Source organism: Callithrix jacchus, chromosome 20, assembly GCF_049354715.1.
Source record: "Callithrix jacchus isolate 240 chromosome 20, calJac240_pri, whole genome shotgun sequence".
Lineage (NCBI taxonomy): Eukaryota > Metazoa > Chordata > Mammalia > Primates > Cebidae > Callithrix > Callithrix jacchus.
Window position 1 is genome coordinate 39001835 of NC_133521.1, and position 23809 is coordinate 39025643.

At 52.7% G+C, this 23809-nt stretch overlaps 1 protein-coding gene across 1 annotated transcript in view; it reads left to right on the forward strand.

Annotated features, from left to right (window-relative positions):
• Window positions 1-502: 502 nt before the first annotated feature.
• The window catches only part of CMIP (c-Maf inducing protein), a 252584-nt gene continuing 229277 nt past the window's right edge, over window positions 503-23809 (forward strand). The window contains exon 1 of the mRNA XM_035281878.3: window positions 503-1222. Coding sequence (XP_035137769.1) covers window positions 923-1222 — 300 coding nt within the window. The 5' untranslated portion in view covers window positions 503-922. The remainder of the gene's footprint in view (window positions 1223-23809) is intronic.

A 23809-nucleotide genomic window follows, 5' to 3' on the forward strand; every position in this document is an offset into this window, starting at 1 on the left:
TGGGCCGCGGAGGGGGCGTCAGAGTTCGAGGGCTTCACCCCCGCCGCTCCACCCAGCCCCGGCCCTCGAGTGCCCTTATTTTCCTGTACAAGTCTGGCCCGGGGGCGGCGGGGGCGGGCGGGGCGCCGGTCCCCTCGCTCGGGCCGCGGAGCTCGGCTCCCGCCCGGGCACCCGCGGGGGCGCGGCTGGCGTGACGTCACGCGCCCCGCCCCCGCGCCCCGCCCCCTCCCCACATTCCGGGCGGGGCGGGCCGGGGCTGGCGGGGCTCACCCGCCCCAGCCCCCTACCCAGGGGCCGCCCCTCCCGTCGGGCCGCGCCTCCCCGTCGCGGGCCGCGACCCCGCCCGGACCGCGGACTCCGCCGGCGAGAGGCCGAAGCCGCCGCGGCCGCAGCCGTTGCCGCCATTGACGTCAGAGGGGCGGGCACATGACCCCGCGGGGACCAATCGCGCGGGCGCCCCGGGCTCCGCGAGCCCAGAGCGCGGCCCGCCCCGCCCGCGGCCACTCTCGCCCGGACTGCCGCGCGGACACACGCTCCGTACACACGCGCGCGGCGGCGCGGGGCCCCGAGACACACCCGCCCCCGCCCCGGCGCCCGCCCTCCTCGCCCGGCCCCAGCCCGCCCTCGGCCTCCCCCGCCCCTCCCCGCCGCCCGCCGAGCCAGGTCCGCCGCCGCGGTCATGCACCCGACGAGCTAGGAGGAAGCCGGGAGCCCCGCAGGAAGCGCCGAGGCCGGCCCAGCCCGCCGCACGCGCCGCCCCCTGCGGGCAGCGCCCCCTCCCCTGCGGGCGCCCCCAGCCCCACACCCCCCCACCTTCCCGGGGGGTGGGGGGGTGCGGGCCGCCGGATCCGGGGGCCCCGCCGCCCCAGCAGCCCAGGACAGCCCCCTCTCCCCGCCTGCAGCCCCCTCCCCCGGCGCGGCCATGGATGTGACCAGCAGCTCCGGAGGCGGCGGCGACCCCCGGCAGATCGAGGAGACCAAGCCGCTGCTGGGGGGCGACGTGTCGGCCCCCGAGGGCACGAAGATGGGCGCCGTGCCTTGCCGCCGGGCTCTTCTGCTTTGCAACGGGATGAGGTACAAACTGCTGCAGGAGGGCGACATTCAAGTCTGTGTCATCCGGCACCCGCGGACCTTTCTCAGCAAGATCCTCACCTCGAAATTCCTGAGGCGCTGGGAGCCGCACCACCTAACGCTGGCCGACAACAGCCTGGCGTCCGCCACGGTGAGTGGCTCTGCGCGGCTGCACCCCCGCCTCCCCTCGGGGCCCGAGATGCGCCCTCCCTGGCTGCCCCCCGGCGCTGCACCTGGAGCCCAGGGCCTGGGGGGCGGTGGGGGGTGGCGGGGAGAACCGGGAGAACCAGGGCGCCCCGCTCCTGGCCTGCTCGCGGGGCTCGATTTTGGAGTCTGAAGCCCAGACCAGCCGGCCGGGCTCGAGAGAGACCCTTAGAATGCTGGGGACTCAGCCCACCCTCAGGCTGGGTGCCTGGGGACCTTCTGCCCCCAGCTCTTGTGTTTCTGGTGGCTGGGACCGGGGGATGGAGCTGATGCTGGGCCCAGATGGTGGTGGGGGTTCTTTTCTCTGGAAGCCCCTGGCCCATCTGGATCTGAGGAGTGGGGGAGGGGAAAACAAAACACCACCTCTCAAATTAAAACAAACAAACAAACAAAAAAACCCAACACAACAAAACCTCGAAACCCCAAACCCAAAGAATTTCCAGAAGCCAGTTCCTCTCTCTGGTTTACCCGTCCTTTATTCTCTTTCCTGCCAGGGCTGGCAGGCAGAACCAAGTGCTTCCCTTTCTGAAAATCTCATTCGCACATTGGGAGGTTGGAAGTGGAGGGGGAGGGGGCAGTAGTCCTGGAATATCTCAGGACTCAGCTGTGGTCGAGCTCTGGCTTGGGAGCTGCTTGGTCGAGCCCCGGTCCGGCATTGTCTGTAGAGTGTGTGTATACGTGTGTGTTTTGTTGCTGGAGATTTAATTTTGTTATTGTTTTTAAAGATGTGGCTAGGACTGGGTCAGCTGGATGGGTCGGAGAGGAGAAACCATTGATCTTTTCTGAAATCAGATCTGCAAATGGTGGCCTTCTTCTTACGTGGAGAAAGACAGCTGTGGTGGGGTCAGGGGGAGAGTGGGGGTAGCGGGTAGGAGCCTGAACAGGATGCTTTGTGTTTTGAAACAAGGACAGTTTGAAATACAGGCTGTGGTTTGGGCCTGAGCCTTGCAGTGGGGGTCCCATCCTCTTTGGAGGGGTGGCTTGTCCTCCCTAGAATGCACACTCCCCCTTGGGGCCACCGTGATCCTGTTTACTAAGCACAGTGGGAGGGGGCCGAATCCACTGCCTGCCCACACCTGTGCCAAGAAAACCCAGCCAGGAAACAGGGTGTCGCTTACATGGCATGTCACAAACGTGTAGCGTGTGTAGACATTTCCCCGGCATCCATGTTCCCTTGGCGGTGTGTCACAGGCCATGACACATGTCCCAAGGAATGGGGAGGGGGGAAAAGTTAGCCGAAGAATCCTGCTCCTGGAATCAACCCCCACTCCCCACCTCAGAGCATTGCAGCGCTTGAGGACTTTTATTCTGAATTTGGGGTCCGACATGCTTAGAGCACCTATTTTATGTTTCCTGTGGGCACGTTGGTGCAATATCTGCAAAGACTCCTTTCTCAGGGAGAATTGCTGGTCGTCGGAGGCGGTCCAGTCCCCAGTCAGGCTGGTGCATGTTCTCAAGCTTGTCCCACACCACAGGCCTCAGCATTGGGCTTTCCAATGGATGGAGGGAGAGCCTGCCTTCCAAAATTTGCCAGTACAGATTATTTCTGATATGGGGAGGAACTGGTGACCATGGAATCCTCTGCCTGGGATCTGGAGACCTCAGATCTGGCTTCAGAATTTTCACCTGGCTCAGGGGGATTTTTTTTTTTCTCTTCCACCCCACAAAATGAAGAGGAGTTGAGCGGGGAGGAAAATGGTTAGAAGAAGGGACAGTGACCTGCCATGGGAAGGCCAGGCTGAGGCCCTGCTTTCCCTGGAAGAAGCCAAGAGTGAGTGTCCCGCTGTCACTGTCCTCAGTTTGCGAGGCTAATGGCTCCCCACTTACCTCCGATTGCTCAAGAGGTATGTCTCAGAAAGAGAGGAAAGGAAGAAAGACCGGAATAGCCAGAGGCCCCTAGCTCACCTTGGCCAGCCCAGGTGGGTGTCACCTGTGGTAGCATGGATCTCTCTGGAGAGCACCTGTCTGGTGCTGGGGACTGAGGCTTACCCATGGAGCAAGATTCCTCTTAGCAGAACCATGCTCTGGCTTTAGGAAATGTGGCAACAGGAGCTACCAGGAAGTGTCCGATGGGCTGGCTTAATCCCCTTTCTGTTGCCTTTCATCACCAAGCCCTGCAGGCAAGGGGTGTCCTTAAGTCTTGCCCTTGCCCCCTGGTGGGCTCCAGAGGGCCTTGCCCCAGGGCCTGTGAGTGTGGAGGTGGGGCCTGTGAGTGTGAGGGCTGGCCTGGCTGGAGCGCTGGCCTCCAGGGCAGAGTTGAGATTGGGACTGCCACCTGGGCCCTTGTCCCATCATGAGACACCTGGTTGGTGTCCAGGCTCTTGGGGAAGCAGAGGCGCCCCTGTGGGGTTTCCCTGAGGCCTGGGCATTATGTAATCTGTCTGCGTTTTATAGTGCGGCCCAAGCACTCTATTGAGAAATATGAGTCCAAATGAAACAAAGGTGAATTCGAGTGCGGTTCCCTACAACAAAAATCCTTTGCAGTCCTGTGGCTTTGCAGCAGCCCCTGGCCCAGCCCTGAGCTGCCGGTATACCAAGTATGTTTCCTGTAGAGTCATACCCTACTTAAAATATCAATCATTCGTATTTTAAGCTGTCTACACAGCCTAACTCAGAATCATCTGGTAAATATCTGGTTAATTGCATGGGCTTCAGAAACAAGACCCAGAGTGATTGATATGGAGTCAAACCAATAAACAAACCAAATACTCTTTTTTGCCCAAACCTTCTGCAGTCTGTCTCCATTGATCCAATTAAATGAATCGTGAGAGATTTAAGACCAGACTTGTAGGAGCACAGCTGCATCAGGCTGGGATGCAAGCGTACTGGAGCTCCCAGTCCCAGCTGGTGGGTGACACAGCTAGGTAGACCTTTTAGTCTGGGGTCCGGGGACCTGACACCCCTCCAGGTTGTCTTAAGGGAGGAGCCACCAGCTTCACCCAGCTGGCCTGCCTGTTAACTTTGCCTCCTGTGGGATCAGGTCAGAGCTTGCCCTGCCCTGGTCTCCTGGGCCAGTTACTGATTAAATCCTTGCTGAGCGAACAGCGTGCCTAACGTCGCTTGTGATGGCTGCCAGGTCTGATGAACCTGTGCTGGGAGACTTTGGATCTGAAACGCTCATAAACAAAGGAGGAAGCAGACAGGCAACAGCTGACTTGGGAGGGGGATGGGGAGGCCAGGGCCCCCTCCCTGGGTGGCCCAGGACAGCACTTTTGTGGGGAAGGGCCCGTCTGCCCAGGCTGTGGCCTGAATGTGGTGCCCCATTCTCTCTTCGTACTCAAACTTGTCAGTCTCTGGGCCTCACTGGCTCTTCATGGCTGGTGATGGTGTTGTCAGTTGTAAATGACAGCCAGGGCAGCCAGGGGTTCTGCATAAGTGGCTGGGTTCAGCAGGACAAGAATCCATTTTGCTGTTCTTGTCTCTGGGTTGAATTTGATCACCTGCTAGACATGTATGTCTGTGGGCAGAGGGCTTTGTCTGTAGGCTTTGTTTCTTCTGCACCAGAGAAGTACAAATAAGCTGCTTACCTTTTATTTCATCTTACTTTTAAGACATTGTGACACACGGTATTTCAGAATGGTGGATCCAGGCAGAGAGTTCTTTATTGATTTACCAAACAGGGGTTGGGGCCTAGGTGACAGTAGTGTTCTTTATTCCGAAGCCATAACTCATCAGTGGCTCCTTTTTAAATTGTCACCATTCCGCTGTTTGATTGAAATGCTTCCGGGCATCTTGTTATGGATGAGAAAGGAGAAGCCACCTTCATTCTCATTGCTTTCTTTAGTCTGGTGTTTCCTTGGTGGGGAGCAGCCGTTGTCTGAACTCGCACTTTGTTTAGCCCATGCTTATTGCACACCTACTGTGCGTCACTTGCTTAGCAAAGAGTTACACATCTAGATGGCTTGGTTTCTACTTGAAAATTAAAATCCGTGTCTTCCAGGATAGTCACAAATCCCATGAGAACTCATCTGTGTGCGCATGCACACATGTTAATTGCTTTTTCACTTTTGTCACTTATGCCCCCTTCCCCCCATGTGCCCAGCCTGCCTTTAGTTTATTTTTTAATTTTATTTTATTTTTGAATAGAGACAGGGTTTCACCATGTTGGCTAGGCTAGTCTCGAACTCCTGACCTCAGGTGATCTACCTGCCTCGGCCTCCCAAAGTGCTGGGATTACAGGAGTGAGCCACCGTGCCCAGCCGCCTTTAATTTATTTGATGTTTTTTTGCGGCAGTAAACACGGAGATTTTTTCCCCCCTTTTCATGCCTTTTGTCATAGGAGGATTTTGGAGTGTATCAAAATTGTTTCCTAGACAACTTGTTTGATGTGAGGTGGTGGAGGGGAGGGGCTGAGACAGAGAGGAGAAAAAGTCAAAATTCTCTGTAAACCACAAATGTGGTCTGCCTTCCTCAGGCTGTAGTAAGTAAGTGCATTTTAAGGAGGGAGTAAGTTTTGATGCTGCCATTTGCCTGGTGTAATCTGAGATGCCTGTTCTGGCCGTGGCAACATTGTGCCAGTCCAGGTAGAAGGAATTTCACTGCATGTGGCTGAGCTTTCCTGCAAGCAGGTGACAGAGGTGTCAGCTGCTGCTGGCTTGGGCTCCTGGGCCCACAGGTTGCTGGTATAATGGCCCTGCCTACTCCTCAGTTTCTCATCTGGCAGTGAGAGAGGGCATTTCTGGGGTACTGTCCTGGGCAGGGCGCAGGGGGACTTGGTAGAAGACAAAGCTGTCCAAGGTCACCTCAACTGCTGCCAGCGAGGGCTGACTTGTCTTGAGAATACCCACCCGATTGGTGTTTTGTTGGCATGGACATTGCAGGGGGGTCAGCTTACACCTTTGATTAAAGGAATACCTGAGATTAAGTGAGGCTTCCTGGCATAGGGCATCTCCGCTGTAGGGCCAAACAAACTTGGGCTTTGTGGTCTCGTGGCTCTGCATCTGGGTTCGGAGGGTGCCGTTTCCTGGCTGTGTGACTTTTGGCGCTCTTTTTTCCCTTGCTGGACCTTCTTTTTTTCTCCATCCTTAGGGAGGAGCACCTCATGTCTAGGGTTGCTGTAAGGATTGCAGAGGATGGATAAGCACCTTCTAGTGTAGTCCACATACAGTGACCAGGATTCCAATTCCTGTTTTGCTGATTGCCCTGAAAGAGCTTCATGACATTCTGTACAAATGGAAGGGATTATTGTTGCCTAAAAATGGGTGGTCTCCAGAGAGTTCCCAGAGATGAACAGTGCGTTGGGGAAAGTTAGGGGTATTTAGCAGGTCTCATTGGTATAAGGCAGTGAAATTGTTGCAAGCAGTTTAAGAAAATTCCTTGGGGGGGCGTAGTCTAGTTTCTTAAAAAGACGTTAAAAAAATTGAAAAACTCATATATGCATCAAGTCGATTTGATTAGTACAACAAGGCATGTAATGGAAAATGAAGCTTCTCTTACTCAAGGCCCACACAGCCCCCAGTGGCCCTCCTTGGAGGCCAGGCTGCTGCTCATTTCTGGACATGTACACACAGCGGTCCATCATGGTTCTTCACTGGACGGAATGTTTTGGAGACCCTTCATGGGTGTGCAGCTGCCTTGCTCTCTTTCACCGTGGCATAGTGTTCTGTTAGAGTGATGTACCTACGGTAATGAGGGTAGACCCTCCCATATTGTTGGGCATTGAGGTTACTCCCAGACTCTTTAATATGGTTTGGATGTGTCCCCACTTAAATCTCATCTTGAATTGTAGCTCCCATAATTCCCTTATGTTGTGGGAGGGACCTGGTGGGAGATAATTGAACTGTGGGGGCGGTTTCCCCCATACCATTCTCATGGTAGTAAGTCTCACCAGATCTGATGGTTTTATAAAAGGAAACCCCTTTCACCTAGCTCTCTCATTCTCTTGTCTGCCACCATGGGAGACGTGCTTTTCACCTTCTACCGTGATCTTGACGCCTCCCCAGCCACGTAGAACTGTGAGTCCATTAAACCTCTTTCTTTTGTAGATTGCCCAGTCTCGGGTATGTCTTTATCAGTCCAAATGGACTGATGCAGTCTCGTTCCTTCAGAGAAGACATTTGCTATTTTTATGCAGTGGAGTCGTCTCTATTTTGATAGTTTGCATGTTCTTTTGCCTACTTCTTTGGGAGTGGGGAGCCGAGCCTCTTCTTGAAGAGGGAAGGGCAGTGTTGACTGGAGTTATTGCTACCAGGAGTCATGCTTTGGTCTGGCTAAAGGTCACCAACCAGGGATCCCCCTCAAAGGGTCTGGCCACTTGGTTTCCCCTGGAGCTGAAGGAACGCAGCTGACCAGGGGGCTCTGACAAGGACACGCTGACCTCCACCCCCAGGACAAGGGTCTGCACAGCTCCACCTGAGGGCATCGTTTTCTGTTCCCCAACTTTCAGCTTTCCCCAGGATGGAAGCCAGGCCACCCAGCCCCATGGTAGAGAAAGAGGAAGTGAGAATTTCTCTTCCTTGCCCCTGGGTCTGGTGATGAGCCACCCAGTGTATTCAACAGGCATCAAGGGAGACTGTGTGCGTTTTGAAAGGAAGCTTCGCTTACATCAGCAGAGTCCTAACCGATGTGCATGTGGGGGAGGTGTTTGGTGTGTGTATTGAGGCAAGAGATGGCAGAGAAAATACTTCTGGTGCTGAAATTGGTTCCTGACTTCAGCAGCCATTTCCCTACTCCTCCCATGTGCACAGCACTTGTCCTGGCATTTGGGGTGCGCATTGAGGGCACAGGAAGAGAACCCCGGGCAGACCGAGTGGAGTTGGGGTGTGAGGACCTGGACTTTGAAATCAGACAAGGGAGCTTGAATCCTGCCTCAGCAATGTCCCAGGAGGTGACCTTGGGCGGGCCCCCTGGCCTGTGTCCTTATCTGTAAAACGAGGATCAGAGAGACTTCCTCTTAGCATTGATGCTGACAAGTAAGTGAGGTGAGGCCCCGCGGGTGCCTTCATGCCCTCCTTCAGCAGGTAAGTGTCACCGGTCTAGGCACTTGGAAGAAAACAAAAGCCTGCCCTTGTGGACCCTGTGTTGGTGGGAGTGGGTGACAGACAACTAAGTTAAGAGCAAGTAATTAGGCCTAGCCAATACGATGAAACCCCGTCTCTACTACAAATAAAAAAATTGGCAGGGCGTGGTGGCTCACGCCTATAATCCCAACGTTTTGGGAGGCCAAGTGGGCAGATCACAAGGTCAGTAGTTTGAAACGAACCTGATTAACATGGTGAAACCCCGTCTCTACTAAAAATACAAAAATTAGTCTGGCATGGTGGCACACACCTGTAATCCCAGCTAGTTGGGAGTCTGATGCAGGAGAAGAGCTTGAACCTGGGAGGTGGAGGTTGCAGTTAGTGGATATCGTGCCATTGCACTCCAGCCTGGGGGACAAAAGTGAGACTTCGTCTCAAAAAAAAAAAGAAAGAGGCCAGGCGCAGTGGCTCACACCTGTAATCCCAGCCCTTTGGAAGGCCGAGGCGGGCAGATCATGAGGTCGAGAGATCGAGACCATCCTGGCCAACATGGTAAAACCCCATCTTTACTAAAAACACAAAAAAAATTATCTGGGCGTGGTGGTGCGTGCCTGTAGTTCCAGCTGCTCATGAGGCTGAGGCAGGAGAATTGCTTGAACCAGGGAAGCAGAGGTTGCGGTGAGCCGAGGTCGCGCCACTGCACTCCAGCCTGGCACCTGGTGACGGAGTGAGATTCTGTCTCAAAACAAACAAACAAACAAACAAACAATCAAAAAAGAAAGAAAGAAAGAAATAAAAGCAAGTGATGATAAAATCTGATGACCGGGATCATGGAGAAAAGCAGGTAGGCAGGTGGGTAGAGCGAGTGGCGGACTGCTTTGTACAAAGTGGTCAGGGAAGGGGGCGATAGGACTTCAGGGGGAGGAGCGTTCCAGATAGGGGAATGGCAAGTGCAAAGGCCCTGAGGCAGGAGATCTTATTTAGAAGTCACCTGGTAAAGTGGCTGGTACCTAGTACATGCTCTGTGATTGTCAGTTTCCTTCCCCCTCCTCTCCGGAGCTGCTGTTATCTATATAAAAAATTTATGACCACGTACAATGTGCTAGGTGCCAGGGACACAGGCAGCTCCTTGCCCCTAAAGCTTCCATTCTGTTGCTTCTGTTGTGTGTTTTTCTTCTGTTTTTTTTGCAAACCTGGCTACCTCCTAATAAATAGCAAAGAATAGCTCTGTAGCAGTGCTTTAAGAGACTCTTAAATGACAAAGCCCAGCAGATTTTTTTATTTTCAGATGGAGTCTCGCTCTGTCACTCGGGCTGGTGTGCAGTGGCGTGATCTTGATTCACTGCAACCTCCACCTCCTGGGTTCAAACAATTCCCCTGCCTCAGCCTCCCAAGTAGCTGGGACTACAGGCGAGTGCCACCACACCCAGCTACTTTTTGTAGTTTTAGTAGAGGTGGGTTTCACTGTGTTAGCCAGGATGGTCTCGATCTCCTGACCTCGTGATCCACTTGCCTTGGCCTCCCAAAGTACTGGGATTAGAGCCACCGTGCCCAGCCTTTAAGACATTTTTCTTTTTTTCCTGAGATGGAGTTACCCAGGCTGGAGTGCAGTGGTGCGATCTCAGCTCACTGCAGCCTCCACCTCCTGGGTTCAAGCAATTCTCCTGCCTCAGCCTCCCGAGTAGCTGGAATTACAGGCATGCACCAACACACCCGGCTAATATTTTTTTAATTTTTAGTAGAGATGGGGTTCCACCATATTGGCCAGACAGATCTCATACTCCTGACCTTGTGATCTGCCCGCCCCGGCCTTCCAAAGTGCTGAGATTACAGGTGTGAGCCACCATGCCCTGCCTCCGGCCTTCAGGATTTTAAAAAACCAATTCCCATCATCCATAACTGCACTCTAAGGATCCTAGGATTTAGAATACACTAGTGGTCTGATTCACCTCTGGTTTTGCTGGTGGGGAAGGGGTGAGGAGAAGTGTGTGGTCCAAGGACCCTTGCAACTGTCTCAGCAGCCCACCTGGAATTCAAACCCAGACTCCTTCCTTTCCCTCATCCCTGTTCATGGCTCTGCTGCTTTCAAGCTGCTGTCGGAAATAGGGTGGAGAGACCCACCAAACTGATTGTGCTGGGTGAACTCTGTTTGGAGGGAAGCACACGGTCTGGGTTGTCCAGTCCCTGGGTACGTGTAGGAATGTTTAGGAATCAGACGAATCTGGGAGCTTCCCTTTCTGGGCTACGCTGGCTGCATCCAGCTCAGGTGGGGTCATTTGAAGAGGGAGGATCACACTGGGACTTCTGCTGGCTTCTCTGGGTGTCCTGGGCCAGTGCCAGTTTCCTTAGTGGTCCAGAATATCTAAAAATTGGAGCATACAATCTGAGCAGACCCAGGCCTGGCTCTCCCCCCTCCCATGTTGGCTCCCTGTGTGGACTAGTTGACCCTGTTTACCACCACACGCACTGGTGTGAGGTTCCGCAGGGAAGGGGAGCCATGGATATGGAAGGGGCTGTGTGTTCGCCAGGCAGGTTAGCCGCTGTAACATGCTGCCCTGGCATCTGGGTGGCTTCGTGCAGCCCAGTTTTTGCAGTCCTTCCGGGCTCCCCTAGGTCCTTTGTTGTGGGAGGGATGGGGAAAGAGGAGTACCACAGCCAAGCAGTTTGCAGGTCTGGCCGCTCGGTTGGCCAGAACTCAGACATGCAGCCACACGGTGTGCAGGGGAAGATTGGGGAACATGTTTACACATGCGTCTGGGAGGAAGAGGCGAGCATGGAAGCGATGACTACTCACACCCCAGGATCCTCGGGACACAGCAGCAGGCCTTGAGGTCTCCAGGGTACCAGAGCTGAGCTGCTTCCCTAGAAGAGACCACATGGCCATGGTCTCGTCTGGGTCCTGGGTTTGGGGTTGGTGGCAGGTCAACAGAGCTTGCGTGGGGAATCAGGTAGGGTAAGCTAATCTGTTGTAAGAGACGGACCGATATATTCCTGGTTACAATGATATTTATTGTATACCGACTATGTGCCAGGCACAGTGCTCATTTAATTTCCAGAACAGTCCTGTGGGGTGGGTGTTTATTCCCGTTTTACAGATGCTGTAGTGGAATCTCACGTAAAGAGCACTGGGAGAAAGTGGAGTTTAGTGGCAAAGCCGGGTCTGACCCCTTGTCTGTTGCGTCTGTCAGTGTCCATGCACCTGTTTGATACACACGGAACTGATTCAGCCTCCTGCCGGAGCATCTCAGGGAGAAATAAGTGAGCTTATCAGTTTAGTATTTGCCAAGGTTGGCAGACGTTCCTTTGTCATTTTGTCAAAAAAGTTCAGGGAACCGAGGTGGGTAATTGAATGCCAACTATTCCTAAAGGGTAAGCATTAGGTGTGTAACTTGAAAACCAGATGTTATTCGTGCAAAGTGAGTGCTCCGGGGCTCTGTGCTTGCGCAGTGAGCACTCAGGCGTGGTACTTAGAAAGTCAGATGTACTCTTCCCTCCCAAGGGACTCATAGTTAAATGGGGGTATCACAAAGCGTGTTCCTTAGAGAGGTTTAGGCCAGGCATGGTGGCTCAAGCCTGTAATCTCGGCACTTTGGGAGGCCGAGGCGGGTGGATCATGAGGTGAAGAGATCGAGACCATCCTGGTCAGCATGGTGAAACTCCGTCTCCACTAAAGATACAAAAAATTAGCTGGGCATGGTGGCGCGTGCCTGTAATCCCAGCTACTCAGGAGACTGAGACAGGAGAATAGCCTGAACCCAGGAGGTGGAGGTTGCGGTGAGCTGAGATCGCGCCGTTGCACTCCAGCCTGGGTAACAAGAGTGAAACTCCGTCTCAAAAAAAAAAAAAAAAAAAATAGAGAGGTTTATGTCTTGTCCTGTGTTTGGATGGGGGAAGAGATGCCATTGTAGGGGTGGGTAGTTTCAGGAAGGACCTCTGTGTAGGAGACAGGCATCTGGCTGGAAAGGCAGGAAGGATGCAGATGGATTTGGTGGTGGCAGGTCGGAGGTGGGAATGGACAGAGGGAACTGCGAGCAAAGGGACAGGCCAGAGTGGCCAGGCACATTCCACGGAGTCTGTGCAGTTTTTATGTGCAACATTGGTAGACTGCTCGCCTCCTAGAGCAGTGCTTTAAGATGCAGAGACACTGAGGACTAGCTGGCCGGCTGGGAGCCCGGGATGTCACAGATTGGAAGCCTTAGGAGCACAAGGATCTCTGAGTCGCCAGGGCCAGGTAGTTAGTCACAGTAGTGACCACGCAGCAGCTATTTGTGTGTGATGAGTATTCCCTGTTGCCAGGGACTGTGCTATGCAGATTGTATCAGTGATCCCTACAGCCCAGTAAGATATTGTTACTCTGTCCATTTTCCTGATGGGGACACTGAGGCATGGCCCCTCAGCTGCTGTTCTTTGGATGAATGAATGGACGGTTTGCCTCGTTGGGAGGTCTGTCCTGTTGGAAGGGGAGAGGGCGCCATGGAGAGGGAGGAGCAAGTTCAGATCCCTTCCCCTCCACTTCCTTGTAACCCCGCAGGCCTCTGTCCATACTGAAGGAGGGTGTGCAGGAGATAGAGCGCGTGGTGTCTCCAACACATGGCCTGGCCGTAGTGTACACAGCCTTTCTCGGTATGGACACAGGCCCTAAGAATCCTAGCCCACTCTGTGGCCTGTGAAGAGTGATGGTAATGTGGGCTGGCTACTGGACTCAGCCCGGTGAGCTCCTGGTGGGCCTTCCACCAGAGGCCCCTGGTACTCCGCATTCCAGACCTGAGGTTTCTGAGCTGTGGCTCACAGGGGCCCTTTCTTGAACTTTCCCTTCAGGGAGGCCTGGTTGGAAGGCCCAGTCTGGGCCTGTGCTGTCTGGAAGTTGGTCCCATCAGGCTGAGCCCACGGCCAGGGGCACAATTGGGCACCTTCTAGGTAACGCGGATGTGGTGCTCTGCCTGGTGTCTGCAGCGGGATCTCAGCTGGTGGGTTACTGGGACAGGGCTGCCCGCTGGAGAGGGGAACAATGTCTTGTTGACATCTGTTTGTTGCTCTGGTTGGTTCACGTTTCATGACCCTGTGACTGAGGCTTGCTTCAGCGTGGGAAAATGGAAGAGCTCGAACTGCCCCAGAAAGCTGGTGGTGACTGAGGTGGCGACTGAGCTCGGGGAGTCCTGGCAGGGCCAGACACAGCCCAGAGCCAGATGATATTGATGTCCAAGGTGGAGTGGAAGGGACCGCAGAGTAACTGTGACTGTTCCCTCCAGTTGTTGTCGGACCCTTAGACCTGTGTTTCATCCTCTCATCAGCTCTGTGAGGAGGGAGCAGGAAACGGAGACCTTGAGAGTTTAAGGTTACACAACTGGAACCCGGGCAGCCTAGCTCCGGGCCGACCTCCAGACGTCACGATGACTCCTTGGTGGGGTTTGAGCAAGGATAGTGCACACTTGCATGGTGCCTGTTGTGTGCCAGGCACTACTCTGAGCCTTCGTGCAGGTGAGCACTCACCCAGTCCTCACGATGCCTCTGGGAGGTGGTGCTGTCGTTGTCCCCATTTTACAGATGAGCAAACTGAGGCCCAGAGAGGGGAGGTCTCTACTTACCCAGCTTGTAATAATAATGGTGGAGCTAAGATTTGACCCCAGGCTGTCTGGCTCCTGAGTATCACTGCATGTGGCTGGTAAGCAGGGTTTCGGGGCTCCAAAGCAGAATGTTAGAAAGGCCCAAAGTGGCCAGGTTGGCTCTGAGCGGAGAGAAGGGCCTTGCAGAAGAGAGTGTGTGGACAGAGCAGCCACCCTGACTGGACTGGGGCCCCTTCCTGGAGCTTCCTGGGCCAGCTTCCTACAGACCTGTCTCTGCAGGAGCCACGGCAGAAGATCGCTTCTCACCTGCCCTCGTTGGACTGGGGTAGTCACCTCAGCCTCCTTGCCTGAGACTACTTGACCCTGCAGGGCGCTCTGTCTCAGCCTGCGGTGAGGACATGACCACAGCAAGCATGAATTCCAAAGTCCACCTTGGAGCGAGCCGCCCACCCTGCCTGGCTTCTGGCCCCGGCTCTCCGGGGCCTCTGACCTTTGGCACACACCTTTTCTTTCTGCTTGGACCACCCCCCCGGCCCCGCCACAGTCAGTGGTTTTTCAGGGCCCCCTTCCCCAGTCGGAGCCAGGGTTTGCTCCCCTGTGGCACGGTACCACCCCAGCTGGTCAGCCAGGGTGCCTTTGCCTCTCTGCCTTCTCCACTCACATTCACCTCCCCTCTCTTGTAAAAGCAAAACTGAAGCCATCATACAGGGATGATGACAATCTTCGAAAATTAAGAAGGAAACCAATCCTCCCAGAATCCCACCACCTGGAAGTCAGCCATATTAACATTGAGGGGTGGAGCCCTCGACCCTTTCTCCTAAATGAGTGCTGGTGACAATAGGTACCCAGGGAGCAGGAGGAATGTTTCTTCTTGGTTGGCCTCCATCAACCAGGTGCCGACCCACACTTCTGACAACCCACATCATGTCTCGAGAAGGCTCTGCCACATGTCCTGAGAAGGCTCTGCCACATGTCCCTGGAGACCACACTGCCCCTGGGTAAGAACTGCAGTGTTTATTCATTTAATCATCACACCTACCTGTGAGGTCCCATTTTCTGAGCAGGCAGGGGCCGCCCGGGCTGGCACATGACAGAGCTGGGAATCCCTGCACCGTCTTACAGTTACGTTGTTTCTTCAGAACTGGCCCAGAGGAGGGATGAAAAATGGTGCCGGGGGCTTTAGGAGCCCTTTCCCCGTGTCTGGCACGGTGTGGGGCCAGGAGCTGGTGGACCACGGTACCCCAGGGCCCCAGAAGGAAATCCCGGCTGGCTCAGGCGTTGGCAAGCTCCCCTCTACCTTTGATCCCTCCCAACTGACTTCCCTCTCACTGTCCCTGCCTTCGTCCTGATGACTCAGGACTTCAGAGATCTGGTTGTTGAAAAGGAGAATTACATCATGCCAATGAGAGAGAGAGAGATTAGCATTAGAAAGTTTTGGTGTAAGGTAAAATGACTTCAGAACCTTCTTGCACCCTGTCTGAATTGAAACAGGTTTCTAGGAAGATTAGGGAGTAGGGAGGAAAGGGGGTCGACCCTCTTCTAAAAGGGGCTTCTTCGTCTGCTTGACCCAAGCCCCACCCACAGCTGGGCAGTGGGTCCCTCTGCTTTTTGTAGGTGATTGAACCCCATCCCCTGAAAGCTATAAAAGAAGGTTCTGGAGTTGCATGCAAGTTCTGCCCGCAAGCTTGGGGAAGGGATAGGGGTCAGGGAGCATTGCAAAGATGAACAGTTGGAGGTTCTTCTGAAGCCCAGCGGTAAGCAGGGCACCCTCTCTGGGCCAGCACAGCCCTGGCTGTGGACACGGCTAGGCGAGGGGATCCCAGCTGTTCTTATCCCCGCTGGGCTGCGGTGGGTGCTTCTACCTAGGGCCAGCCCTGCTCAGCCATTCTGGGAAGCCTTACTTGGAGGGGTCTTCCCTGAGGATTGGGGAGGAGGAACCCCCCTGCCTCCACATTGAAACCCGACCACCATTTCCCCGTTATGCCCTCAGGGAGGTGGAGGCATTAAAGCCGCTGCCTGCCCAGCTCAGTTCTTCCCTAAAACAGGACACTGATCAGACAAGGTGATTAGGAGGGCTGGCCAGGCTTTTTTGATCCAGACATTTGATATGAGCCCATTTGACCAGTGGTGTGGTCCACCTCTGTTTCCTCATCTGAAAGCTGGGGGTGTAAGAGTAGCCACACTCCAGGTTGCCCAGAGAAGAAAGGAGAGAATACACGCAGGCACTTAGTGGAGTGTGGACATGCAGTATGTGCTCAGCACATGTTTCGGCCATCACCATCATCATCATCACCACCCCACCATCACTCTCACCACCACCGTCACCATCACTACCATCACTGTCACCCTCACCACCACCATCATCACCATCGCTATTGTGGCTGCTGCTTCTCGGTATTGGGTTTGCCCACCTATATACTTGCCTGGTTCCTGCAGGACTATGAACTTGAAGGCAGGGCTTGGGTCCATTTCTCTAGGAATACCCGATGCTAATAAAAGCCTTTGAGTGTCTGTTGATGCATGGTGGGGGATCTTGACACCCCAGGCTGTGAAGGGACAGGAAAGTTACAGTTTTTTTGGAAACCTTCTGGTGACTTTGGAGTCAAGGGAAGCTCCTCCCAGGTGTGCCTGTGACCCTGCACTGTGACCCCAGGCATCATTATTTGGAATGCGCCCTCAGCTACCAAGTTGTCAACCCAAACAAGATAGAACCCGCCTTTGGGAGGATTAAGATATTATTGGTGGTTTTCACCTCAGCTTTCAGCAGCAGTGCTTGGGAAATAAGATTTTGATCTCGGAAAATATGATTTAAAAACAGAATTGAAAGTCGCTTTTATTTTCTAAACGATATTGCCCCTGACGCCTCTAACGGGTGGCCTCTGGTCTGAGCACACTCGTGGGGGAAACTGTGTAGCAGGTCCAGGGCTGTGCTCTCTGGATTTTAGAGACCTCCACCTTGAGCAGGCTTCGCCTTTGATCCCCCACTCAGGTCTGCAGTGATGGAGCACCTGCTTCAGACCAAGCCCGGGAGTCTGCCGTCTCTGTGGGGACAGCTCACTGTGTGGTCTCAGCCTTGCTAACTCTTAGGAGGTTGCCCTGTTGGCTGCCAGCTGGAGGGGTCTTCTTCCTCTGAGCCCTGCTGAGCCCACCTTTCAATGCCGAACACCAAACCCATGGACCACGTGGCTTTGGCCACGTCCCAGTGTCCCCTCCAGTGGGGAAGGGCAGTTCGTTTCCTTCCTGTTGTGTGAGGACTAGAGGCACTGAGTATCCACAAGGCCACACTGTGGAGCCTTTGAGAGGTGAGGTCTGGCTCCCCTGGCCACCCCAGAGTTCACACAGGGTCCTGTGTGTCTGTCTTTGCCTCTGGGCCCATGTTCTATTCTTTCCAGCCTTTGCCTCGGAAACCCCACCCTCCATTCTTTTCTGTCTCCCCAGCCTTCTGGGTGGGTCTGGCCAGTAGAGAGCCTGGGGGAGATGGAGGAGGGGAGGAGAGTGAGTGGGGGTATTTATTCCCTGCTCCCCTTTCCTTGGGGTTGCCATGGGTAGGCGGCACCTCTCAGCCACTCCTCTAGTCATGTCACCCCCTCTACCCAGGTTTTTCTGTAACTGCTCCTTCCCCTGTACTTTGAGGCCCAGGGATAGGAGTACATGGGGGAGAAATGAAGTGACCTCTATCCTGGTTTGCCCAGGACTGTCCCAGGTTTTTGCAGTGACAGTCCTGTGGCCTGTGAAGTCCCTCAGTCCCGGGCACACTTGGACAGTTGGTCACCGTGGGTAGAAAAACCATCTTTGGTCGTCTGTACTCTGCCCACATCTTTATATATTGTCCTTTTGTTAAAATTTCCTCAGATTGCACCATTTTGCATCTGCTGTCTGTGTCCTCCCAGGACCCTGGCTGATACACCAGGAGCTTGAGGAGATGGAGTGGAGTTCAGGGAGTTCAGAGCAGCGAAACGGGCATCATGCTGAACTGAGAGAAGCGAAAGAATCTCTTGGACTTGGACTCTGTTCTGAAAATTTTCCCCCTGCGAAGAAAAATGCTGGTGGTGATGATGATGATGATGGTAGTGGCCATTTCTTTGCCTACTCACTGTGGGCTTGCTGTCAAGAACTCTGATGCCCTGTTGTGTGTGGTCATTCTGACAATCCTGTGAGGTTTTTCAATGATGAAGGAAACAGGCTTAGAGAGTCGATGTGGTTTGTGAAGGCTCAGGGTGGGCAAGCGGTCCCACCCAGGCTTGAACCCAGATGCAGCCGCCTGCGAGGTTACCATGCTTCCTGCTGAGGTGTTTTGTAACCAAGGCCAAGCTGGACAAAACCCACGGTTTTGTGACTTCTGGCTTGGGTTGGGTGTCTTGTTGAGTATGTGGGCAGTGGATCTGATGTTTTCTGCTTCCTACCGTGTGGCAGGGCTGTGTGCATGGAGCATGAGGGGCTGGCTGGGCAGACAGGACTGATTTGGCTGAATTCAGCCATGGCCCATGTCGGAAACTGTTAGTTTATTTTTCCTTCTCTGTTTGCCCTCCCCACCCCTCTTTTTTTTTTGAGACAAAGTCTCACTCTGTCACCAGGCTGGAGTGCAGTGGTGCGATCTCTGCTCACTGCAATCTCTGTCACCTGGGTTCAAGGGAGTCTCCTGCCTCAGCCTCCTGAGTAGCTGGGACTATAGGCGCACCCCACCACGCCTGGCTGATTTTTGTATTTTTAGTAGAGATGGGCTTTCACAATGTTGGCCAAGATGGTCTTGATCTCTTGACCTAGTGATCTGCCCACCTTGACCTCCCAAAGTGCTGGGATTACAAGTGTGAGCCACTGTGCCCAGCCCTTTTTAAGAAATGTTTATAATTACAATCAGAGCTAGCCATAGTTGGAAGGGAACTTGCAGGTCGTCTAGTTCTGGGATGGCAAAGACACGGCACAGGTGTTACCACTCTTCATGGCCTTGACTGTGGTAGACATTGCTAATCAACCCTGGTGTAATCAGTCTTCCAAGTGAGCTCAGAGACAGACACTATTAATCAATTGTTATTGGCATGCAGCAGGAATCCTGCTTGCCGTTCTTGATGTAGTCCAGCTTCTCTTACTAAGAACATAAAGCCCAGAGTCGTTAAATAACCCTCAAGGGAGCCAGTGGGATTTTGGAGCCTTCTCCACACCAGAGTGTTTGCTCTTAAGGGATGACTTTGGGTTAAAAGTCTGATGTCTAAACAAAATGTGGTATAGAGGAAGACACCTGGATTTGCAAAGCAGTGCCTGGATCTGGGTTCAGATCCCAGCGATGCTTCTTATTGCTTGTAACTCTGGGTAGATCACATGACTTCTCTGACCCTTGTCTTGGAAACTGAAATTACAATCCCTGCATCCCAGGATTGTGAGAATTAATGATGTGTTGAATGTACTGGGCACTGATCTAGGCATTGCATGTTGCGGTGAGCTGTGTATGAGGTCCCTGCTCTCAGGGAGCTGGCTGCCCTCATAAAGAGGAGGCTAGTTTTCTTCCTCTTTCCTCCTTGGAAATTCACGGACCTGTATTGTCATCGTTATCTTTTAACTTCTATTGTGTCCACTTAAATTTTGGTCCATTTATACATCACATGACTTGCTTTGGGAAGTGATTTATTTTTTTTTTTCATTCCTGGTCTCATTTCCATTCTTATATCTGGGCAGGTGGTTAGTGAGTCTTTGTCAGTCACAAAAAATCAAAATGACAGGCTCTTCCCTTCTGAATGGATGCTCTGGGGTACTGGATCTAGACTTGGGAGTGACATACTATCTTTGAAAACCTTCTGAAAGCTATGAATCCTTCTGCTGGCAAAATGGTAAGACAGCAGGGCTTATAAAACTTAGCAACTATATGTTTTTTAGCTTCCGTAATGTAGGCATTCTTAGGGATTCATGGACACCCCCCTCCCTAGGGTAATAAACCAGGCTAGGGGGTCAGTGACGCTTCCCCAGCCGGAAATGGAGCTTTGCGTGGAAATAAACATATAAGTGATAAAACCAAGTTTCATTAAGTAGAAGGATCAAGGTTTTTATTCAGAGTTCTGCTCCTTTGGCCAGGGCAGTGTGAGGCTTTTCTCTGTAGCGTTTTCTGCACTTGCTCGAGCTGTGTTTAGTCTTCTTGGTTATGGTGAAATATTTTTTCTTTTATCCCAGTCTGGAGTTTCAAGGTTGGTACTTCTTGCCCCTAAAATGTTTGTTTCAAGATTTAAAGCAGTTCTTCACTCTTTGATAAGGTGGAACGCATCACTGGAGACACGTTGTGGTCAAGTCCGAGGGCTGTTCTGGCGGAATCAGGCAGATGGTGGCTCACTGCTCAGCTCTGGCTCTCAGTGTGACCTTGAGCTGCCTCACCTCCCTGACCTGTAAATCGGAGGGACAGAGTGACCACAGACCCTTGATGAGCAACGATTAAAGAATACTGAGCATGAGAAAATATGCCCAAAGAGTTTCCACAAAGGCCAAGGCAGGCTTGGCATTTGAATGCCTGGAATTTGGGAAGTATGGATCTTCTATTGAGTCTGTATCATGGAGGCTACCTGGCAAATTCAGCTGATGTGAGCGGAGCAGTGGACAATGAGTGCAGGTCTAATGGGCTCCTTCCTTCTGGATACCAGGGATTTTACCTTCACTAAGGGTAAGCAAGCACCTCTGAGAGAAGCTGAGGGTCTTCCTTGGTTGCTAACATTTAAAGGACCCCAATCAACGAGTTTCCTCATTGTCTTTGATTCTAGCTGGTCCCCATCTTTAGCCACACCCTGGAGCAAAACGTCACTTAAGTGACTCGAGAGGGAGAGAGTTCCATGGGCCATTTCAGATTTAGACATGGAATTTTTCTGGGATAATTTCTCTGCCACTGCATTTTGCATTTGCATGTTCTAAAGCCAAAAAAAGGAGTTGAACTTTCCCTTTTGTTTGCTTCATTACTCCCACTATGTTTGGCGGGATGGCGGTTGTGGTTTTATTCTCAGATTCGTTTTTATAAGTGTGCTGTGCGTGTGGAGTCCTCTCTCCTCCCTGAGGATTTTGTAGGATGATTCAAGCCGGCTGTCTCCCCAGCTGGGTACCAATTGCCAGGGCCAGACCTGGTGAAATAATGAAACCTGCTAATTCTCAGGCACCTGTGATGTGCCAGGCACTTATTCAACCCCCTGGGTAGGCAGCGTCCCTGTGTTTCAGGAGAGGGGACAGGCTCCCCAGGCCCTTGGCCTCCAGGGTCACATGGCTGTGGGTCGTGGAGCTATGATGCACGCCAAGATCAGGCAGACTCGAGCTCATGTGCCTTCTCGTAGGCTCCACCGCTCCTCCTGGGACCTCAGGGGACTTCCCAGGGGTCCTGTATGTACCTACCTTCATATGGCTCCATCTAAGGAAAAATGAAGTAGGTGTTGGTTGGACAGCAAGGCAGGCCTTGGAGAGTTCTCCTTCATTTCTCCTGCCCATCAGCCTCCTTGCCAAGCTTGGGTGCAGCCAGGATTTTCCTACTCCCTTGAGTTACCTGTCTGGGGTGGCCTTTTCTAGATAGACAGCTCAGAGAGGAAGTTAGGGCTCCATCCACCTCACCTCTGTGACCTTCTGAGGGAGCCACGGTGGGTGTGTTTACAGTAGCTTTGTCATTGGTCTCCCCGTTTCACAGGTGAGAAAAGGAAGCTCCCCAGAGAAGTGGCCTGGGCAGTGAGAGGTGGCCAGTTGAGCCATAGCTCTTCCTAATGGGGGCTTGCTGCCCCTTTACCTGGGGGTGGGCGTCACTTGCCAGCACCTTCCTAGAATTAGCTCTGAGACTGAAGAGAGAAAAGGTGAGATCTGGTCACAGGCTCCACATCTGGCCTGATGGGGCTGATGCCTTGATTTCACATTTGGGGAAACTGAGGCCCAGGAAGAGAGACTGCTCCAGTCACTATCCCTACCCTGGTTCAGCACCCTGTTTTCTCACTTTGTCTACTTGATGGTGTGACCAGGTAAATCTTGATCAGGAAATGAGGGAAGGTCTCATTCATTCATTCATTCATTCATTTTGTCAGTTGAAGTTCTAAGGTTAAAAAATAAATTTTTTATTGTGGTAAAATAAACATAACACAATATTTATCATTTTGACCATTTGTAAGTGTACAATTCAACAGCGTTCAATACATTCTCAATCACCGCTGTCTATACCCAGAACCTTTTCTTTCTTTTTCTGAGACAGAGTTTTGCTCTTGTTACCCAGGCTGGAGTGCAATGGCGCGATCTCGGCTCACCGCAACCTCTGCCTCCTGGGTTCAGGCAATTCTCCTGCCTCAGCCTCCCGAGTGGCTGGGATTACAGCCACGCGCCACCATGCCCAACTAATTTGTTGTATTTTTAGTAGAGACAGGGTTTCACCATGTTGACCAGGATGGTCTCGATCTGTTGACCTTGTGATCCACCCGCCTTGGCCTCCCAAAGTGCTGGGATTACAGGCTTGAGCCACCGCGCCCGGCCAACCTTTTCATCATCCCTAACGTGAACTCTGTACTCATTAAACATTACCCATTCTCTCCTGGTCCCAGCCCCTGGTCACTGCTATTCTACTTGCTGTTTCAATGAGTTTGCCTATTGAAGTACCTGAGCTAAGTGGAATCATCCAGCATTTGTACTTCTGTGTCTGGCTAATGTCACTTAGTATGAGGTTTTTACGTTCCACCCATCTGGTAGCACATGCCAGAATTTCCTTCCTTTTCAAGGCCAAATAATGTTCCATTGAGTTTTTAGACCACAGTTGACTGACCCATTCTGTCGACGGACACTTGAGTTGTTTCCTTGTTGGCTGTTGTGAATAGTGCTGCTCTGAACATTGTTACAAGTATTTGTTATCGTCCCCGCTTTTGGTTTTTTTGGATATACACCTAGGAGTGGACGTTTATTTTTTAAAGATGTTCACCCCCCTCACCCATTACATGAAGAACTCAGATTTATTGTAGAACCATTAGATAGCACAAATAAATGGAAGAAAACAAAATCCACCTAGAATGCCGACCCCCAGGGATGGTGATTAACACTGTTGTAGGTGTTCGTTTGTCTGTGCCGCTTTTCCCATCTGTACTTGGCGATGCTGTACCTGTGCAGTCTCTGGTAGTGTGAGTCGGATCTTCATTAGAAATATATAAACCCAGGCCTGAGGCCCTGGGGTGGAGGGAGGGGATGCCAGCTGGGCTTTCCACTACCTCTAGAAAGCATCCTTGATAGGGGCAGGGCATACCCTGTGTCTGACGCTGTGTCCCGCTTTGCTTCTTTTTCCTGTTCTCTGTCCCCGGACTGGACTGTGTATGTTTGTCACTGGTTTCTAATACTCACTGTCCTGAGAAGACTGCCTCTCATGGTGCCTGGTTGTGGTTAGCGTTCAATAAATATTTGTTGAATGAGCCAAAAAGAAGTGATTGATCGAATGAATGAATGAGAGAAGTTACCGAGCGTGCTGACCTTGGGCCTGGATCAGCTGAGTAGTGAGATGGCCTTTCTGGCTAGACCATTTCACCTGTAGCCTGCAGCAGGCGTGTTGGTGGAGGTGACTGGGCAGAGTGACTTAGCACAGTGAACTGTCCTTGCTGTCACCTGTGGGAAAGGTGGGGGCTGTAGCTGTGACTCTGGCTCAGACAGACAGCAGGGCCCTGTGAGTTCCCTCATTCCAGACCTTTGCTCAGGGTATTCTGGGTGTCAGGTGCTTGGCTGAGGGCTGGGCTGTGGGGTGAACCAAATACACCCCCCCAGGAGCACTTTCGTTCCAGTGGGGGTGACAACCCCTGCAGAAAAGAACCTGGTAATTTCAGATAGCAGGAAGTCGGTGATGAAAAATACATCCTTGTTCTTTCCTTTCTTCTCTCTTCTTTTCATTCTTTTTTTGGAGGCAGGATCTTGCTCTGTCACCTAGGCTAAAGTGCAGTGGCACAATCACAGCTTGCTGCCGTCTCAGCTTCCTGGGCTCAGGTGATCCTCCCACCTCAGCCTCTTGAGTAGCTGGGACTACGGGTGTGTACTACCACCTCCAGCTAA